General features: G+C 36.2%; 1 protein-coding gene across 2 annotated transcripts in view; it reads left to right on the forward strand.

The window, feature by feature from the left end:
- LOC128550092 (tRNA (guanine-N(7)-)-methyltransferase non-catalytic subunit wdr4-like) overlaps window positions 1-19,338 on the forward strand; it is a 126,807-nt gene that overhangs the window by 47,899 nt on the left and 59,570 nt on the right. Inside the window, exon 1 of one of the 2 annotated variants that reach the window (XM_053528249.1) lies at window positions 17,248-17,306. The exons of the other annotated variant lie outside the window; for it this stretch is intronic. Within the exon in view, the coding sequence (XP_053384224.1) occupies window positions 17,263-17,306 (44 nt within the window). The 5' untranslated portion in view covers window positions 17,248-17,262. Of the gene's footprint in view, window positions 1-17,247; window positions 17,307-19,338 lie in introns of those variants that run through there. 2 annotated transcript variants of the gene reach the window in all.

Here is a 19,338-nt window from a genome sequence, read left to right on the forward strand (position 1 = left end):
CCATTTCCATTTTTTTGTTTCGTGTCTTGATCCTTATCCATGTCTGTGACAAATCTACCAATGTTTCATTTTTCACTGTTATGGACTAATTACTGACAGAATTCTGAGCAGGAAACATGCATCCCAAGAAGTTTCAATCAAAAGAAGTATGTGAAAACAATAGATCTAGATCTAGTCAGAGACAACACTGTCCTTCCCATTACTCTGATATTTCACTCTAATTTTTAGCTCGACTATTCGAAGAATATGGAGAGCTATACTATTTACTCCGGCGTCGGCATCCAGGCGTCATCGTTGGTTAAAGTTTCTACCTGTAGGCAAAGGTACATAACTCTGGCAAGTATTTTGGCTGATTTATTACCCTTTTTGGACTTCGAAATTGGTTCAGTTTCCGTACAAGTCCACGTTTTGTCAAAACTATTTGACATGTGGTTTTGAAACTTTTAACACTTGCTTATTATCATGATTTTCATCAGTAGGAAAGAGTACAGAACTCTGTCAACTATTTTGGCTGAATTATGGCTCTTTTTTTACTTGGAAATAAGTTAAATTTTTCATACCAGTCCATATTTTGCCTAATCTGTTTGTCATATGGCTTTGAAACTTTAACCACTTGTTTACCATCATATTCTACACATGTAGGCAAGACTACATAACTAGCTAGGACAAGGACTTTAGCTCAGTTATGGCCCTTTTTTGACAAAGAAATTAGTTTAAGTTTCACAGACCATTGCATATTTTGTCTAAACTGTTTGATATATGGCTTTGAAACTTTGAACACTTGCTTACCATCATGGTTACACTTTGCCATATACTGCAAGACTTTTCCAAATCCACAAATACAGGTACATTGTTTGTCGTATCTATTTTCTTCTTTTGTCTGAAAATCTCTGGTAATATTTTGATTCCATACTTCCATCAATTCTTCACATATTTGAGGGCACTGTCAACAGACAACTCTTGTTTGCTTTTAAATTACTTTTAAATTTGATATTTTATAGTTACATACTATATGATATATCATTGCATAACAGACCTGTTCATTGTTAGGGAAGAACATCATTTTAGTCCACACTTTGATATTATCACTGCTGAAGATGAGAACAAGATTGACGCTGCTAAAGCTGGAAGACATTTTCTGATCGCTTTGCTCGCAAAACATGGTATCTAAGCTAAAGTCGGGTTGCTCTCTGTTGATATGTTTTAGTTTTACAAGGTCAGTAATTGATAAAACAACTCTAATATTGTTTCGAGGACATTATTTCCGCAAAACCACATGTTCTACATACATGGAATAGCAATTCACAGACATCTGCAGGCATGAATGGATACGTACACGGACACAGATCACAGATAGTGCATACTTGGAAAACCGGCCTTGGTGTAGAACAAGCCAGTACTTGTAAGCTTGTAAACAACTGAACTACAGTGAGTGTTGAAAAACTTGTTAAAATCAAAACCAAATAAAATAAACAAAATCATTCTTTTCTGTCATTGTTTTTGCTAATGAAATGAGACTTCTGTAATTAAAGTGTACAGATAGGTTTGTACTAGTTAGAAGGATTAACATACCACAGCCTTAATTGCATGTCTGAAGCCATTTAAACTACTCAGCCATGCAACTTGCTCACAACAATTTCCTGTACATTTCCAAATATGGGCATGACTCATTCCTCTACAATTTCAGACTAAAAAATGTATTCTGATTTTTAGGATGTATTTTGTGTTTATTTTAGGTGAAGGGGGAGGGGTGGAGAAGCAGATTGGTGGGTCAGGAGGAAGCCTTAAAGTCAATAATGTGTTGTTTATAACATATAATTACCTCAAACAGCATAATGTATTTTACTAGCTTATAACTCCGCTTTCCTTCTTTATCTGGACCAAAATGCTCGGTTGAAGTAACATTGAAAAAGTTAGGGGAAAAAAATGAAAACACCATTAACATTACACTGGTGTAATTGTCAACCATTGGGTGGTATGTAATTGTCAACCATTGTGGTCTATCAAGTTGTAAAAATATTCTAAATTTTTGTTAACTCAGAAGTAGAACTGGGACTTAGTCTACAAAAAGTCTGGTTCTGTTATTTTTACTCGTCTCCAAAAACCTAAATAAAGTTTGCACATTTATTCAACCCTAACACGATCTTCTTGATTTCCCATTTGCATTTACACATGCACGAGAGAACCTTCAGAGCGCTACTCTATTTAATACATACTAAACATTTTCTTCCTCTGATATGAAAAATTCCACAGAATACAGCAATAGCATTGGCAATTCATAGCAGTATTATTCTCTATGGACAGATATTATAGAGTCATTTACATAAAATATTAAATAAATAGCTTGGGTATCGTTTTTCTGATAAACAAATTAATTAACCAATGGTAGCATTTCTGCGTCCTGTGTTAAATGTTTCATTGAAAATTAGGAGAAGTTTAATTACGTCTTGATATCGTATAGCAAACAGTTTTCCTCGCTTAACAGGAAGTCTACTCTATAAGGTTGCGATCAGCTTTGCAGGGAAGGCTGTGTGTACGAAGCATGACTCGTTGCCATGGCGATGTTGTTGTTATCTCGCTGCCAAAGCTTTAAATGAAGGAAATGAAGTATTTTCTGTCATGTATACTATCATATTGGATGTCGGTGTGGCGATAACTGGAATTGGCTATTATAATAGACGAAACACATCAAATTAAATCATGCTTTATTAGACAACTTTTTTTATCAGCCTCATATTATGATATTTTTTCTCTCTCTGTTATTTTGTGACACATGTATTAGAGATATGCCATAAAAGAGATATCGCTGGGGAAAGTACGCAATAATGTTCTCTTATGTATAGTTGTCATAGCTTCTGGCAAAAAACATTAGTAAGAATGACTCGTTATTTCTTTAGAAGACAGAATTAGATCTTTTTTGCTTAATACTTGTGTTGTTAGTAGCTACTTTGCATACATCTGTCTGTTTTCAACAGCATATATTTATGAATTTCGCTAGTAATTTTTCTATCAAGAACTGTTGTTTTCTTGGGTTCTTGAAAATGACTAAAACTCTAAAACAATGGAAAAGTAAATGAATTTGGGAAATACTTCCTGAATTTAACACCAAACTCCTTGAAAATTTTCCTGTTATTAACTTGTTTCATGGAAAGTATAAGTTATGATTAAAAAAAAGAGAAATAAAAAAGAAGGTAATTGAAAGAAGATATTGTATTTTGCTACTTTTCAATATTTGTAATCACAGGTAGCAGTCTGTGACCGCATTTTGATTTATAAACAAAATCTGCAGCAAGTTTTCTAAAAACTAATATAGTATTATTCACAAAATCACAATGATCAGAAAAATCAGATGTACTGGAATAAACTGGACACCTTTGAAGTCCATAAACCTCAAAGCTGACAAAGACAAGTGCACATGTTTCACATTGGGAAGAGCAAGTTCAGTTCACATACTATAGTTACTACTACAGGGTTGACTGGTTCTGGGCTTTGAATGGTTGTGCAGAATGAGCTGGGTAAAAGCAATTTTACTCATTGTGAAGGCTCTGATTGGCCAGTTACTTTTTAGGTGGGAGTAATTATAGTAGCATGATGGCCTACTCTACCTTAGTGTTTTTCAGCAGAACTTGTGGATAAAAAATATAATCAGCAAAAGCACCACAGATCTAGACTTGACATTGTAGTTCTTAATACCCTGGCTTGGTTGAGCCTTTTATAATTATTTATAGAGTGACAAAATACAATCTGTTTGAAATAATTGATCTTGTTCTGACTATGATTCCAAGACATGGTTCTTAGAAATCCTTGAAAATTTGAACAGCATGCCCAACAGTCTGAAATGAAGATTAAAGAGGTATATAGGAGTCATTCTTACAGTCAGTTGGTTTTTATGCCCCCCGAAGGGAGGCATATAGTTTTTGAACTGTCTGTGGGTCTGTCCGCAATTTTCGTGTCCAGTCTATATCTTTGTCATCGATGGATGGATTTTCAAATAACTTGGCATGAATGTGTACCACAGTAAGACGACGTGCAGTGCGCAAGACCCAGGTCAAGGTCACACTTAGACGTTAAAGGATAGTGCATTGATGGGCGTGTCTGGTCCATATCTTTGTCATCGATGGATGGATTTTCAAATAACTTGGCATGAATGTGTACCACAGTAAGACGACGTGTCACACGCAAGACCCAGGTCCGTAGCTCAAAGGTCAAGGTCATACTTAGACGTTAAAGGATAGTGCATTGATGGGCATGTCCGGTCCATATCTTTGTCATCGATGGATGGATTTTCAAATAACTTGGCATGAATGTGTACCACAGTAAGACGACGTGTCATGCACAAGACCCAGGTTGGTAGCTCAAAGGTCAAGGTCACACTTAGATGTTAAAGGATAGTGCATTGATGGGCGTGTCTGGTCCATATCTTTGTCATCGATGGATGGATTTTCAAATAACTTGGCATGAATGTGTACCACAGTAAGACGACGTGTCACACGCAAGACCCAGATCCGTAGCTCAAAGGTCAAGGTCACACTTAGACGTTAAAGATCATTTTTCATGATAGTGCATTGATGGGCATGTCCGGTCCATATCTTTGTCATTCATGCATGGATTTTAAAATAACTATGCATGAATGTGTGACACAGTAAGACGATGTGTCGCGCGCAAGACCCAGCTCCGTAGGTCAAAGGTCCTAAACTCTAACATCGGCCATAACTATTCATTCAAAGTGCCATCGGGGGCATGTGTCATCCTACGGAGACAGCTCTTGTTCAGTCTGTCATGTGGTCCATTGTAAAAGGTTCATGGAGTGAACTACTTCCTTAAAAGGCATTCCGTTTAAACTTCATTCATAAAGTGTAAATGTGCATGACCTTTTTTTTCATGTTTGGGGAACCCACACCTTCACCCCCTCTCTAGTTTGTGGCACTTCTTCCACAGTTTTAAACAGATTTAATTGAAGTTTCAAACATATGTTGACCATGAAGTGAAAATTATGCATGTCATTTTTAGCTCACATGTCACAAAGTGACAGTGTGAGCTTTTGTGATCGCGCAGCGTCCGTCGTCCGTCGTCCGTCGTCCGTCCGTGCGTCCGTCCGTCCGTGCGTAAACTTTTGCTTGTGACCTCTCTAGAGGTCACATTTTTCATGGGATCTTTATGAAAATTGGTCAGAATGTTCATCTTGATGATATCTAGGTAAAGTTCGAAACTGGGTCACGTGCGGTCAAAAACTAGGTCAGTAGGTCTAAAAATAGAAAAACCTTGTGACCTCTCTAGAGGCCATATTTTTCATAAGATCTTCATGAAAATTGGTCAGAATGTTCATCTTGATGATATCTAGGTCAAGTTCAAAACTGGGTCACGTGCCGTCAAAAACTAGGTCAGTAGGTCAAATAATAGAAAAACCTTGTGACCGCTCTAGAGGCCATATTTTTCATGGGATCTGTATGAAAGTTGGTCTGAATGTTCATCTTGATGATATCTAGGTCAAGTTCGAAACTGGGTCAGCTGCGGTCAAAAACTAGGTCATTAGGTCTAAAAATAGAAAAACCTTGTGACCTCTCTAGAGGTCATACTTATGAATGGATCTTCATGAAAATTGGTCAGAATGTTCACCTTGATGATATCTAGGTCAAGTTTGAAACTGGGTCACATGCCGTCAATAACTAGGTCAGTAGGTCAAATAATAAAAAAACCTTGTGACCTCTCTAGAGGCCATATTTTTCATGGGAACTGTATGAAGGTTGGTCTGAATATTCATCTTGGTGATATCTAGGCCAAGTTCGAAACTGGGTCAACTGTGGTTAAAAACTAGGTCAGTAGGTCTAAAAATAGAAAAACCTTGTGACCTCTCTAGAGGCCATATTTTTCACAAGATCTTCATGAAAATTGGTCTGAATGTTCACCTTGATGATATCTAGGTCAAGTTCGAAACTGGGTCATGTGCCTTCAAAAACTAGGTCAGTAGGTCAAATAATAGAAAAACCTTGTGACCTCTCTAGAGGCCATATTTTTCATGGGATCTGTATGAAAGTTGGTCTGAATGTTCATCTTGATGATATCTAGGTCAAGTTTGAAACTGGGTCAGCTGCGATCAAAAACTAGCTCATTAGGTCTAAAAATAGAAAAACCTTGTGACCTGTCTAGAGGCCATACTTTTGAATGGATGTTCATGAAAATTAGTCAGAATGTTCACCTTGATGATATCTAGGTCAAGTTTGAAACTGGGTCACGTGCCATCAATAACTAGGTCAGTAGGTCAAATAATGAAAAAACGTTGTGACCTCTCTGGAGGCCATATTTTTCATGGGGTCTGTATGAAGGTTGGTCTGAATGTTCATCTTTATGATATCTAGGTCAGGTTCAAAACTGGGTCACATGAGCTCAAAAACTAGGTCACTATGTCAAATAATAGAAAAAAAACCACGTCATACTCAGTTCAAAACTGGGTCATGTTGGGACAGGTGAGCGATTCAGGACCATCATGGTCCTCTTGTTTAGGGGAAGGAGGGAGTGAGGGGTGGAGAAAGGGCACTCAAACCCCCACCTCCAAAATGGTATTTCTTTGTTCTTCTGGAACTTTATATCCTTGGTCTCCATGAAATGTAGATATATATGACATGTTGTATTCTGGGGTTGAAAAAGGCGAGTTTAAACTACCTTCCCCCTCCCCATACAACCATTCCCCTTAAGTCTGTGCAACATTTTTTTCTTTCTGGCAGTGGTGGGTGGGGAGTGTCAAGAAACATCAAAGATGTGTTTGGGAGTATCACAATTACGGATAGCTGATGCCAAGCTACTTCTCTAATTTACAAAAAGAAAATCCATGTTTGGCATTTGCAGTATCAGTACAAAGGATATTGAAACAAAATATATGAAGATATAACAAAATTATTTTTGAAAATTTAAATCCATGAATTCTTGTCCACCTGAAATACCTTATTTGGCCGAAACCATGAAATTTTAGATGGTTTTTAGAGTATACATTTTAGCGAGGCTGAGTTTTACATGCTGCTGCTATGTATGATATTTACATGTTAAAACGTGGTACCATTATTTACTTATGTTGTACACATATGTTGTAGAAAAGCGTATTTTAAATTCCGATTTAACAGCTGGTTGAACTAAGCTTTTGTTTTTTCTTCAGATACAAGAATTTTATAAAAAAAGGTCTTATTTTTGTGTATCTACTTGACAGATTGTCAGATAAGTCTGTACACTTCAAGTTCCTCAAAACATATTTCAGACTTGTAACAAAAATATAATGTTATGCCGTATATTGCAAATTTTAGTTCCTGTCGAGGTTATGTGTGCTTTCTACAGATTGAAGATGAAAGAAAGACCTGAAATACTTCAAGCTTCTGCAGAGCTTTGTTAAGCTTAAATGTTTCATTTCAACAAGTAATTTTGAAGTTTTCATTTAAATGAATTGGCTTGAAAGTGACAGACCTTTAAATGTTTTTAGCTCACCTGTCACGTAGTGACAGGGTGAGCTTTTGTGATCGCCCTTCATCCGTCAGTCCGTTCACAATTTCTTTATGAACATGATAGAGACCACATTTTGTATTTAATTTTAATCAAACTTGCACACAACTTGTATGGGCATAATATCTCAGTTCCTTTTTGAAAACTGGCCAGATCCCATCATGGGCTCCAGAGTTATGGCACCTTAAAGGGTCAAAATTTGCCATTTTTGGTTTGTGAACATGGAAGAGACCACATTTTGCAATCAACTTTAATAAAACTTGCACACAACTTGTATTGGCATAATATCTCGGTTCCTTTCGAAAACTGGCCTGATCCCATCATGGGTTTCAGAGTTATGGCCTTTTAAAGGGCCAAAATTTGCTATTTTTGGCTTGTGAACACGATAGATACAACATTTTGCAATCAACTTTAATCAAAGTTGCACACAACCTGTATTGGCATAATATCCCGGTTCCTTTCGAAAACTGGCCAGATCCCATCATGGGTTCCAGAGTTATGGCCTCTTAAAGGGCCAAAATTTGCCATTTTTGGCTTGTGAACACAATAGAAACAACATTTTGCAATCAACTTTAATCAAACTTGCACACAGCTTGTATTGACATAATATCTCGGTTCCTTTCGAAAACTGGCCAGATCCCATCATGGGTTCCAGAGTTATGGCCCCTTAAAGGTCCAAAATTTTCTATTTTGGCTTTTGCAGCCATATAGAGACTTCATTTATATAAACTTGCAAAATATCTCCAACAACAGTAAATCTTGGATTCCATGATGAATCTGTCAGAGCCAATCATAGGTTCCAGTTATTTTATATCTGATTACCTCCCCTGGTTTTGATCAAAATGGATTTATATCAGTAAGTACTTATAGGACTCATTTGAAATTTCATTATTGTCATTAGTTGGATTGAAACTATCAGGGTAGATAACTATGGACTGATTTTATGTCAAATTACCTCCCTTTATTTCAAATTAAAATGGTTATATCTCTGTAACAAATGAAGATACTGATCTGAAATTTCATTTAAGCCATCACATGGACTTGGACAATCAGTGTAGATACATATTGACTGAATTTATGACAAATTACCTCCCTTTATTTTTTATGTAAATGAATAAACATAGCAGCTCCTAATGAGATTAGTTTGAAAAGTAATTAATGTCTTCCATAGTAAGAAATAGTCATGTTAGATAACTCTTGATTTAATGTTTATTGATATGAAAACTTTTCTAATATTTTCTTGTAAAAGCTTGTACTCTGTATCTTCTACATGCATATACCAATGCATGATTAACTCCCCCTCAGTAAGTATTTATAGGAATCATTTGAAATTTCATTATTGTCATTAGTTGGACTTAGACAATCAGTGTAGAGAATATTGACTGATTTATATCAAATTACCTCCCTTTGTTTCGAAAGAAGTCCCTTATAAATAGATCTTAATTTTTCCATTTTTCGCGCATTTGCGCGTAAATTGGGAGCCAAATGGGCATAATTTCACTCGTGGAATGAATTTTACATAAAATAGGAAACTTTTATGCTAATATTCGCATGTTTTGGATTCGTTTACTTGAAAACGAAAGTAGGGTGTTTATTCTGCAGACCGCTTTCTGAAATGCGGCAGTATGAGGGTACCTGACTTCAGCTGACTTGCATTTCACTGCATACTATTCAACACTCCTTTTTCTTTTCGTTTTCCTGAAGCAAATGTATGGATATCTTGTGGAAAATAGGTCTACGACTTAATAGGTCAGGATTTAACCTGATTTTCGGTCTTGTTAGTTTGTGTTTAGCATGTTCTGAACAGTAATAACGTTATTTTAAACTGGCACGATGTGCTTGGAGTGTTTTAGGGGGGAGACTTTGGTGCGAAAAATGTGTGGGATATATTCGGACAGAGAAAACACTACCGTTTCGTACACCGTTGCTCGCTCATGATGCGTAAATGGTTTGGAACTGGGCTTTGAAGTAAGGTTTTTCTGAAAGATTATTCTTTTGCCCAAAAGACGGCCAAACATTGATAAGGAAATATTGTTTTGAAAAAAAAATACGGACCTGGAAGCAATGCATATGTCAAACTGTTCTTGATCACCTTTATTGTGACTCATTGTCACAGGTGCAATTTTTTTTTCAAAATGGCTTTTTGTCATTTTTTCCTAAGAAAACATTATAATTGTAATAGATTTAAGTGCATATGGCTCATGGACCCATGCTGTATCCTAGGTACGTTACTGCCACCTGTGCATCATGGTATATTTTATGATTGAAGGCCATATATTTGCAATGGTCATTTTTCTTTACTTAGTTCAAGGTATAATTTTTCTGTAGACTCTTAATAGTGTACTGCTGTATTTCTGAATCTCATCAGACTTGGTCACTTGCATACTTGCCTATGATGGTACTGCTATTCATGGAAAGAAGTGAACACTATAAACATTTAGCAAAGTTTAGAGAATAAGAACTTTTAGATTAACTGACTGTGGTAACATATAACTGGATGGTCTCGAATGCAAACATCAAACATGTACAAAAAAAATCCCAACACTCAAACCAGAGGTTCAGTTTGAGAAAGGTGGGTAATTTAGCACCACGGGTTCATTTTCAGGAAGGCTACTTTCAGTTCCCTTAGAGGTCACAATTTTTGTGCAGTCTTAATGAAACTGAATCAAAATGTTAGTCTGAAGTTTTGGATGAGTTCAACAATGGGTTCTCTGAGAATTTGAAAGAAAAAACAAGGCCGCTGGGCTTGACTAGTTCAGATCATAGAAAAACAATGTTATCACTCCAAAGGTCTGCATGATCTGCACTGTCTGCTATTCAGTCAGTAAATTTTCAGTGAACACACCTTTGAATAACAAATGGTATTGCTCAAATTAAATGATGAACCAGTCCATTTTAGAAATTTAGCAGACTAAGGGTTAATAGCCTTCGAAAAGTACTTCAATTTTATTCTGCAGAAACTTTGTTTGAGCTGTAACAAAAGCGTTGTAATGCTCACAATTGTGTATACAACTTTATGGAAAGAAATTGTGAACTGTTCCTTACAAGGATTGGTGGTTTACAGAGTTGATTAATTTCCTAGAGCCTGACAGTGATGTGATAAGACAAAATAACAACATGCTTCACAACTCTGATTGAATTTAGCATAGAATCATTTACCAGAAAAATGTTTTCTGTAACAATTGTCATGTCTAAATTTATGATCTATTTTTGTGGTTCAAAATGGGTGAATTGTATAATTACTTGGCCCCATTAGGAAAGGGTCAGGATTGAAAATAGAATGTTGTTGTGTGCCGAGCCCTGTCAGTTTGCAGTAACGATAAGGTTGTATTATTAATGACGCATATTGATTTTTCGTCTGCAATACATCATTTTCAATATCAGAACGTCAAAGAAATCTGCCTAACATACTCTACTTGAAATATCGGTAAGGACGCAGAATGATTCGGGACGCGACCTAATGCTACGTAAACCAAATTTTGACAAATTAGTTTGACATTAGGTAAGACTATGAAATGGGGGGATTATTAACTGCTTGTTTCAGAATTCCCAAAGGTTGTACTATGTTTCAAAACTCTACAGAAGTGGAAAATAGGTTTCAAACAAAATTGGCAATTACTTTTTGGGGAACTAAATCTATTTTCCCCATTAGGAAAATGAAAAATCACTGCAGACAAGCAGTTGCTCTTAAACCTTTTGAAGCGCAAGTAAATCTATTGGTTGGTTTGCATCTTCAGTATTACCCATAATTATCTTACTGAAGCACTCTTAAAAGTCTATTGTCAGACCATTCAAGATAGATCCTGGAGCATGCCTGTACTTAAACTTTGCAATGTTTTCTATTGTTTGGCAAAAGAAAAGAAAACCATGGATGCAACTGAAGCATTTGTGTCTCATTGTCACTACACCATTCTCCAATTATACAGGTATTTTAATGCATGCTTCCTTTTGCCTTTTGGATTTTATGTACCCCTAAAATTTGGGAATAGAAAAAGTATTTGGACTAGAGACATGAATGTAACCATATAGGAGTATCGATCAGCATGTGAAATTATGCATCTTGGGTTTTGTCAGGGATTTCACTTGGTAAATCCCGAGTTATGGCCCTTGGTTTACTACTACAAAAAATGTGTATGAAGTCCCATAAATTTGTGTCAGAGTATCTTGCAAAATACCTAGAGCCATGAAACTTGAATTTTGTTCAGTATATACAGTAACTGTTGTGCAGCTGGGGTTTAATTTGGGATTTAATTCCCCTTTCTCTCCGATCCCCCACCATGAAAGAAGCCCTAGTATCTTGTCTTTTGTCAGTATGTTCTGTCGCAGGACCTTCACTTCCGTGCCCTAGACACACATGACCCCTGCCCCACACATGACCCCTGCCCCACACATGACCCCTGCCCCAAGGTAGTTATGAAAGGTCACAGTAACCATATATAGTGACAAAGTGGGGACACCAATGTCCTACCGATACACATCTATTTCATAGTGTGTTAATTTGAAAAGCAAAAAAAAAACAAACTACAGTAGTTTATAAAAAGCTACAGTGGACGCAGTCCAGCTTTTTTATGCCCCCAGCATCTACTGATGTGGGAGGCATATATTAGTGATTGTCCTATCCGTCTGTCCGTTTGTTCGTCCATCTATACTGTAGTAGGTTAACCAAATGGGACCATTTCGTCTAGCATCAATACCCCTTACAAGAATGACTTGATACTAATGCAGATGTAACCTGTCACCATTCCTCATCTTCAGACATCACCTGACCTTAGTTTGACCTTGACCTCATTTTGGACTTAGGTTGCTTTATATGGGCCATCTCTTGCTTAACCAAATGGGATCGTTTCGTCTAGCATCAACACCCCTTACAAGAATGAATTGATACTAATACAGATGTAAACTGTGACCATTCTTCATCTTTAAACATCTCCTGACCTCAGTTTGACCTTGACCTTGACCTCATTTTGGACTTAGTTGCAAAATCTATCGATAAGGATGCCACTTGGGGCATCAAGTGTTCATTGAACGCAGCTCCTTGTTTGTGTTTTGTATCTGCTAGTATCTGAAATAATAGACTGAAGGACACTAGGGGTCTTCCTTCTGCATCAAAATGGGAAAGTCTTTATGTAACGAAGACTGTGTTGGTGCACCATAAAACTATACCAAAATGAAAAACATCAAATGCAGATAAAAGTGTTTTGTCCATTCAGTTTGTATATAATGTTTGACTTGGCTTTAAAAGCAAATCTTCATTTCCTTTATAGACAGTGTTTTTGTGCTTTGAATGAGAAACTTCTTTGTCTAAAGGGACATGATTGAATCTAAATGGAAATTAGTGCAGAAAAATCAGAAACAGTTCCACTGAAATTGAATTTAGATGAAAGAAAATATGAAAGACAACTGTTTAGCAAAATGTCTGGTTATAATCGCAAATTTAGTTCTGATTTTTTTTTTCTGGAGAAATTTTGTTTCCTTTTAAGCCTTAATACGACAGAAAGACTGCTTTAATGGTTTTGTCACATCTGTTTTACATGATTGTGTGTAGTCACAATAAAAAACAACAATGTTAAACAGGGAGACGAAGACATTTACAAATGATTTATGTTCTAATCATATCATGACATTGTGTCGGGATGCGTACTTCTATAATCTCTTTTTTCTAATTAAATCAAAGTCCTCTTTAAAAAAAATTCTAATTTAATTAAAAATTTATTACAATACCAGATATGGTTATGTTTTAGTTCAGCTGTTTTTCAAATAGTGGAGCTTTTGCTCTCACCCTTTTGTTGGCATCTGTGTCTTTGTCTGTGACCTCATCCTGATTTGGTTGTTTTTATGTGCAAGCTGGTAGCCTAGTAACTCTTGTGGAAATTGATTTAAACTTCACACACTGGTTCATGGTGATGATCTGACATAGAATGCAAAGGTTCCTGACCATTTTCCATTTTAACTCTTAACCTGCTAAATTTCTATAATGAACTTGTCCATCTTTCAATTTGGACAGTACATTGACTGTTAAAAGGGGTGCTTTAAATAAAGTAACCAAAAAAATACTGACTGAATGGGGAACAGTGCAAATCCTGATCAGACTGCACAGATGTGCAGGCTGATCAAGATCTACACTGGTCGCAATTAGGCAGAACCAATCATGTCCAGCATAATAAAGGTTAACAAAGTTATACCCCTTTTTCAACTTTGCAATTTCTGGTTAAGTTTTTGTGGACATAAGCTTAAAGTTGTATCGCAGTATGCAGTGAAGCTTCACATACTGTTTATTTTGATGATCTGACATACAGTGCACAAGTTCAATAATTATGTGTTGCTTTTATACAAAGTTATGCCCCTTGTTCAATTTGTCATTTATTTATCTTACTTTAAATCTACATAAAAAATCATAGGTTTACAAGCACAGTTGAATGTGACTAGTGCTTTATTTTATGTTCTAAATTATGACACCTCAGATTCTTATTGAAATAAAGCAACTAAATACTGGTCAACAACAACAAAATTTAACCTAAAAAAACAGTAACCATGATGATTATTTAATGACTATGATGTGGAAATATTTGTTACTATGGTAATTTGTATTCGCTTCTATATTAACATAATCAGATTAAGCCCCCAGCCATCCATTTTTGATAACCTCATGTGAAAATTGTTTTATAGGGGATATAAATAATACGAAACCATTCTGCATTATGGCGGCAGAGACCCCATTCTAGGCTTTTACCGAGAGTGAACAGCTCTTAACTAATACGGCAATAAAAGGGAAACAATACACCCGGCTCCAATGAAATATTAGGACATCGAAACTGCATTAACAAGTTGAATACACTTGTATGATTGGTATTATTTAATTGTCAATGAGTGAGGCCATTTTGCTTGCCGGCTTATTTACTCTTTTATTACAAATTTGAGTACGTCGGAAACACAAAATGGACAATCCATTATTTTGGTGATAGAGAAATTGACGATTTATTTACAATATATTTATGAGAATAGCTTTAACCATTTCGAGGTGTGTTTGCTATAATTCAAAATGCTCAGTGCAACAATTGTGTAAAATTATGTAGATAAAAGTATGTGATACAGGTATTTTGTGTGTAGAAAAAAAAATCAAAGTCATTCATAAAAATAATGTTTTTAACCTGTTTTTAGCTCACCTGTCACGTAGTGACAGGGTGAGCTTTTGTGATCGCCCTTCGTCTGTCGTCCGTCCGTCGTCCGTCCACAATTTCTTGTCTGCAAGATAGTGGTTTCATTTATGATTTTATTTTAACCAAACTTGCACACAACTTGTATCACCATAAGATCTTGGTTCCTTTCTTGAACTGGCCAGATCCCATCATGGGTTCCAGAGTTATGGCCCCTGAAAGGGCCAAAATTAGCTATTTTGACATTGTCTGCACAATAGCAGCTTCATTTATGATTTGATTTTAACCAAACTTGCACACAACTTGTATCACTATAAGATCTTGGTTCCTTTCTTGAAATGGCTAGATTCCATTATGGGTTCCAGAGTTATGGCCCCTGAAAGGGCCAGAATTAGCTTTTTCGACCTTGTCTGCACAATAGCAGCTTCTTTTATGATTTGAATTTAATCAAACTTGCACAAAACTTGTGCTGCCATAAGATCTCAGTTCCTTTGTTGAACCGGCCAGATCCCATAATGGGTTCCAGAGTTATAGCAATAGCAACTTCATTTATGATTTGATTTTAACTAAACTTGCACACAATTTGCATCACCACAAGATCTTGATTCCTTTCTTGAACTGGCCAGATTTCATCATGGGTTCCAGAGTTATGGCCCCTTAAAGGTCCAAAATTGGCTATTTTGTCTTTTGCAGCCATATAGAGACTTCATTTATGGTTTTATTTGATACAAACTTCTAAAATATCTTCAACAACAATAAATCTTGGATTCCATGACAAATCAGATCCAATCGTAGGTTCCAGAGTTATTTTATATCTGATTACCTCCCCTGATTGTAGTCAAAATGGATTTATATCAGTAAGTACTTATAGGAATTATTTGAAATTTCATTATTGTCATTAGTTGGACTGAGCCAATCAGGGTAGATAACTATGGACTGACTTTATGTCAAATTACCTCCCTTTATTTCAAATTTAAATGGGTATATCTCCGTAACTCATGAAGATACTGATCTGAAATTTCATTTATGTCAACAGATTTATTTGGCAGATCCTTCTTTTGATCACTTACAATAATTTTCTTTTTAATTACTTCCCTTTTACGTTAATATAAATAGCTTATTTTTAGTAACTTTTTTATTATTGGCCGTAGGGAAAAACCGAGACCACTTTTCTGTGGTACAACATGGATGGTACCTCCAATTTTTAGGTGTATTTTGACATATCTGTACCTTTTTGGTTAAATTTTTTTCCTTTGTTGTTCCTGTCCTTTGGACTTAGATATTTTTTCTGAGGACCTTCTTGTCCTCAAGTGCAATGATAACAGGTGAGCGATTTAGGGCCATCATAGCCCTCTTGTTATGTCATTGGGGTATATTTTATATTAATGGTATATTAATCTGCCCATGAGCCTTGTACTGGTGCAGATGGGAATATGCAAGTCAACAGTAACTTTTTTGTTGGTAACTAGGCTCTTTCGAGTTTCCGCTAACCGCTACAAGGCTTAATTAGTAGTAGTAGATTATTGTACTGTATTTTACAAATGATAGAATAAATCACTTTCTTATAGAAGCGTACTTAACCCTTAGCCTGCCGTCGGCAGATGATTCTGCCTTTGCGACCAGTGCAGACCAACATCAGCCTGCACATCTGTGCAGTCTGATCATGGTCTGCACTGTTCGCTATTCAGTCAGTAAATTTTCAGTGAAAACCCCTTTGAGAAATAAGTGGTATTGTCCAAATTGAAAGATGGACCAGTCCATTATAGAAATATAGCAGGGTAAGGGTTAAACAAATTACAGGACATTAACATCTGTAAACAGAAATGATGGCATAATGTTTAAAAGACACAGAGCAACAAAACTCCAGTTTAGTTGTATTTTGTAGCATAACTCGAAGAGGGGAACGTCTTATAAGCTACAAGGAAATTAAAAGAAAAATTAAAAAAACCTTGAATTTACAGCTCAGTACTTTCCTTTTTTCGGCAGTCATTTGCATAGTGGTGATAAAATCTGTACAGGCACATACCGTATTTTGGTCCGCTGTAATTGTACTGTTTTGTATGTTTACCTGATGCATCTAATCTCTCAACTCTGGTATCCCCCCTACCCCTTTCTACCCTTTACCCTTTCCTCCCCCTCTGATAAAATTAAAATGTACTTGTTGGATTTTTGAAGCAACCCGTCTGTAATATTTTCCATTACAGCTTCTTTTTGTTGTGGGCCTACTTTGCAAATGCTTGGCTTTGAGGCTGTTTATGTGGTGCTCTGTGCTTCCCAGAAATCTACCTTACCTATTATCTTTTGTTGGGAAATGCTAAAAATAGCAACAGCAATTCTGTTTAATTTTTAGTCAATATTTACATGTTAGATGCTTCAACATATTTCTAGTAAATGCTTGTTTCATACAAGATGGATTGTTGATTCAAACTTTGATGTGTTGCTTTAAATTCACTGGAGACAACATGACGGTAATCAAGCCTTGTCTCATTTTTGCCCAGAAATTCTCACAGTTGAGTAGCCTGACATTGTCATATATCATGTAAAGGGAAGCAACTCCTAAAAATTGTTCTGTTGAGTCATTTCAGATGAAGGTGGTATAAGGTTTGGAGATATTCAATGTGTCATGGACAGGAAAAAACATATGAAAGGAAGGTTGTCAAAAAGCCTGTAGGTTATGAATCGGGGAGTTTATAGAAATTAAGCCTTTGTTTCAGATTTAGAGTATCACCAGTTTATTCAAGCCATCTCTTACATGCTTTAGTTTAGGGCAGGGGAAGGGAATTAGAGGATATTTGTTTGTTTCTTTATTTCACAAGTCAGCATTAAAAACTGATATTTTCACGAGTGGCGTAGTCACGAGTGAAAATGACATTTTTTGGTGCTAACGAGTGAAATAAAATTGATATTTCACTGACACAAACAAATTTTCTTCTTATTTCATGTGTAAAACTCTACTTTTGTTGCGTAATTTATAAAATATCGAAAATCGCAGGATAGATCAACAGAAAGCATAACACAAATGACGTCATTTTAATGACGTCATCATCATTATGGTCCCTGGTATTCATAACGCTCGGTATACAATTTGACTTCAATTGCGACGGAGGACCGGAACTAGTTCGGCAAAAACAGTGAAAAATAAAAATGATAATCTACTGTTTCAAAACTGTGGATTATCACTTTTATTTCACTGAGAAAACTCTATAATTCACTGGAAAACATAAAATAAAGGGGATTTATCTTTAATTAAAAAATATCTTGTTGCCTTTAGTATAATTTTATTATCTCCCACCAAAGGCAGAATGATAAACATTTCGACTTCGACAATGTACTCTCCAACGCCTCTGTGGACATCGACTGGAGAGGGTATTTGGCGGTGTCCATCTGTCCGTTCCCTGTCTGTCCTAACATAGTATCTATGACATGGTTTGGAGTCCCAAAATAAAACACAGTGGAAATATTAACTGCTATAGGGAAATGCCACCCTGCAAGTTTCATGCAGATTGCCTGACTAAGATTTATGGCCCCTTGTACATGTATGATGTAACATATTCCATTTTCTGTTTGTCGGGAGTCATATCTCAGACATGGGTTGAAGGATTTCAATAAAACATGGCAGAAATATTAACTATTTTAGTGAAATTTTACCCTGAAAGTTTCAGTCAGATTGGCTAAGGAATTAAAGCATGATTTATGGCCCTTTGTAGGCCAAAACATAAAAAAAGCATTATTTCATGGAGGCTGCCATGTTTGCATTACTACCTACTGGTAGCAATCGTATCGCGCACGTGCATTGGGAAACACCGTTACTATGATTAGAGTATGATGTAATGGAATACCAAAGAGGGCAAAATTTTCCGCCACTCGCGAGATAGGGCTAAAATCTGGAAGGCGGATCGATCTGTCTATAGCACGGTAAGAGTTGAAGAAGTTTATTATCAACTTTTGTGAGGAAACCAAGATTTGTTACGTTCATCACCCTATATTATCGACCCTTGAACTTTAACTCATAGAGCGTTTGGGTACAAAATGTTGATTCATAGTACATTTAGGTACGAATCGGGTAAGAATCATTTAAATGGTGTCCTCATTTGTTTTGGAATAAATATATGAATGTAAGTTTTAGATGCCTATTTTTTTACACCCATGTATTCACATTCAATCATTAAACATTTTGATTCACAAAGTATTAAAAAAATTCACAATTGAGGGGAAAAAAATCACAATTTTGAGAGAAACGATGCTAATTTTCACAATTTTTCCTGTACCGGACCCATTCACAATTTTGAGAGAAAAAATCACTGACTTTTGAAAGGAATTAGATATTGGAACCAAACTGACAGTTGTGCAGAGAATGCTTTTTCAAGTGTGAAGCCTTTATCCCATTATGCAGAGGATACCAATTTACTTTATTTGCTTTTTGAAGCTATGTCTACTTGTAAAATGCAATCAGACCTATATTAGGGAGCAAAACAATCTGGCTGCTTAAGCTGAAATTAGGACAGAAAGTCAGTTTGGTGAGTTAACTGACTTGCTGCTTAAGCTGAAATTAGGACAGAAAGTCAGTTTGGTGAGTTAACTGAATGGCTGCTTAAGTTGAATTTAGGACAGAAAGTCGGTTTGGTGAGTTAACTGACTGGCTGCTTAAGTTGAATGTAGGACAAAAAGCGAGTTTGGTGAGTGAGCTGACCGGCTACTT

This window comes from Mercenaria mercenaria, chromosome 17, assembly GCF_021730395.1.
Source record: "Mercenaria mercenaria strain notata chromosome 17, MADL_Memer_1, whole genome shotgun sequence".
NCBI lineage: Eukaryota > Metazoa > Mollusca > Bivalvia > Venerida > Veneridae > Mercenaria > Mercenaria mercenaria.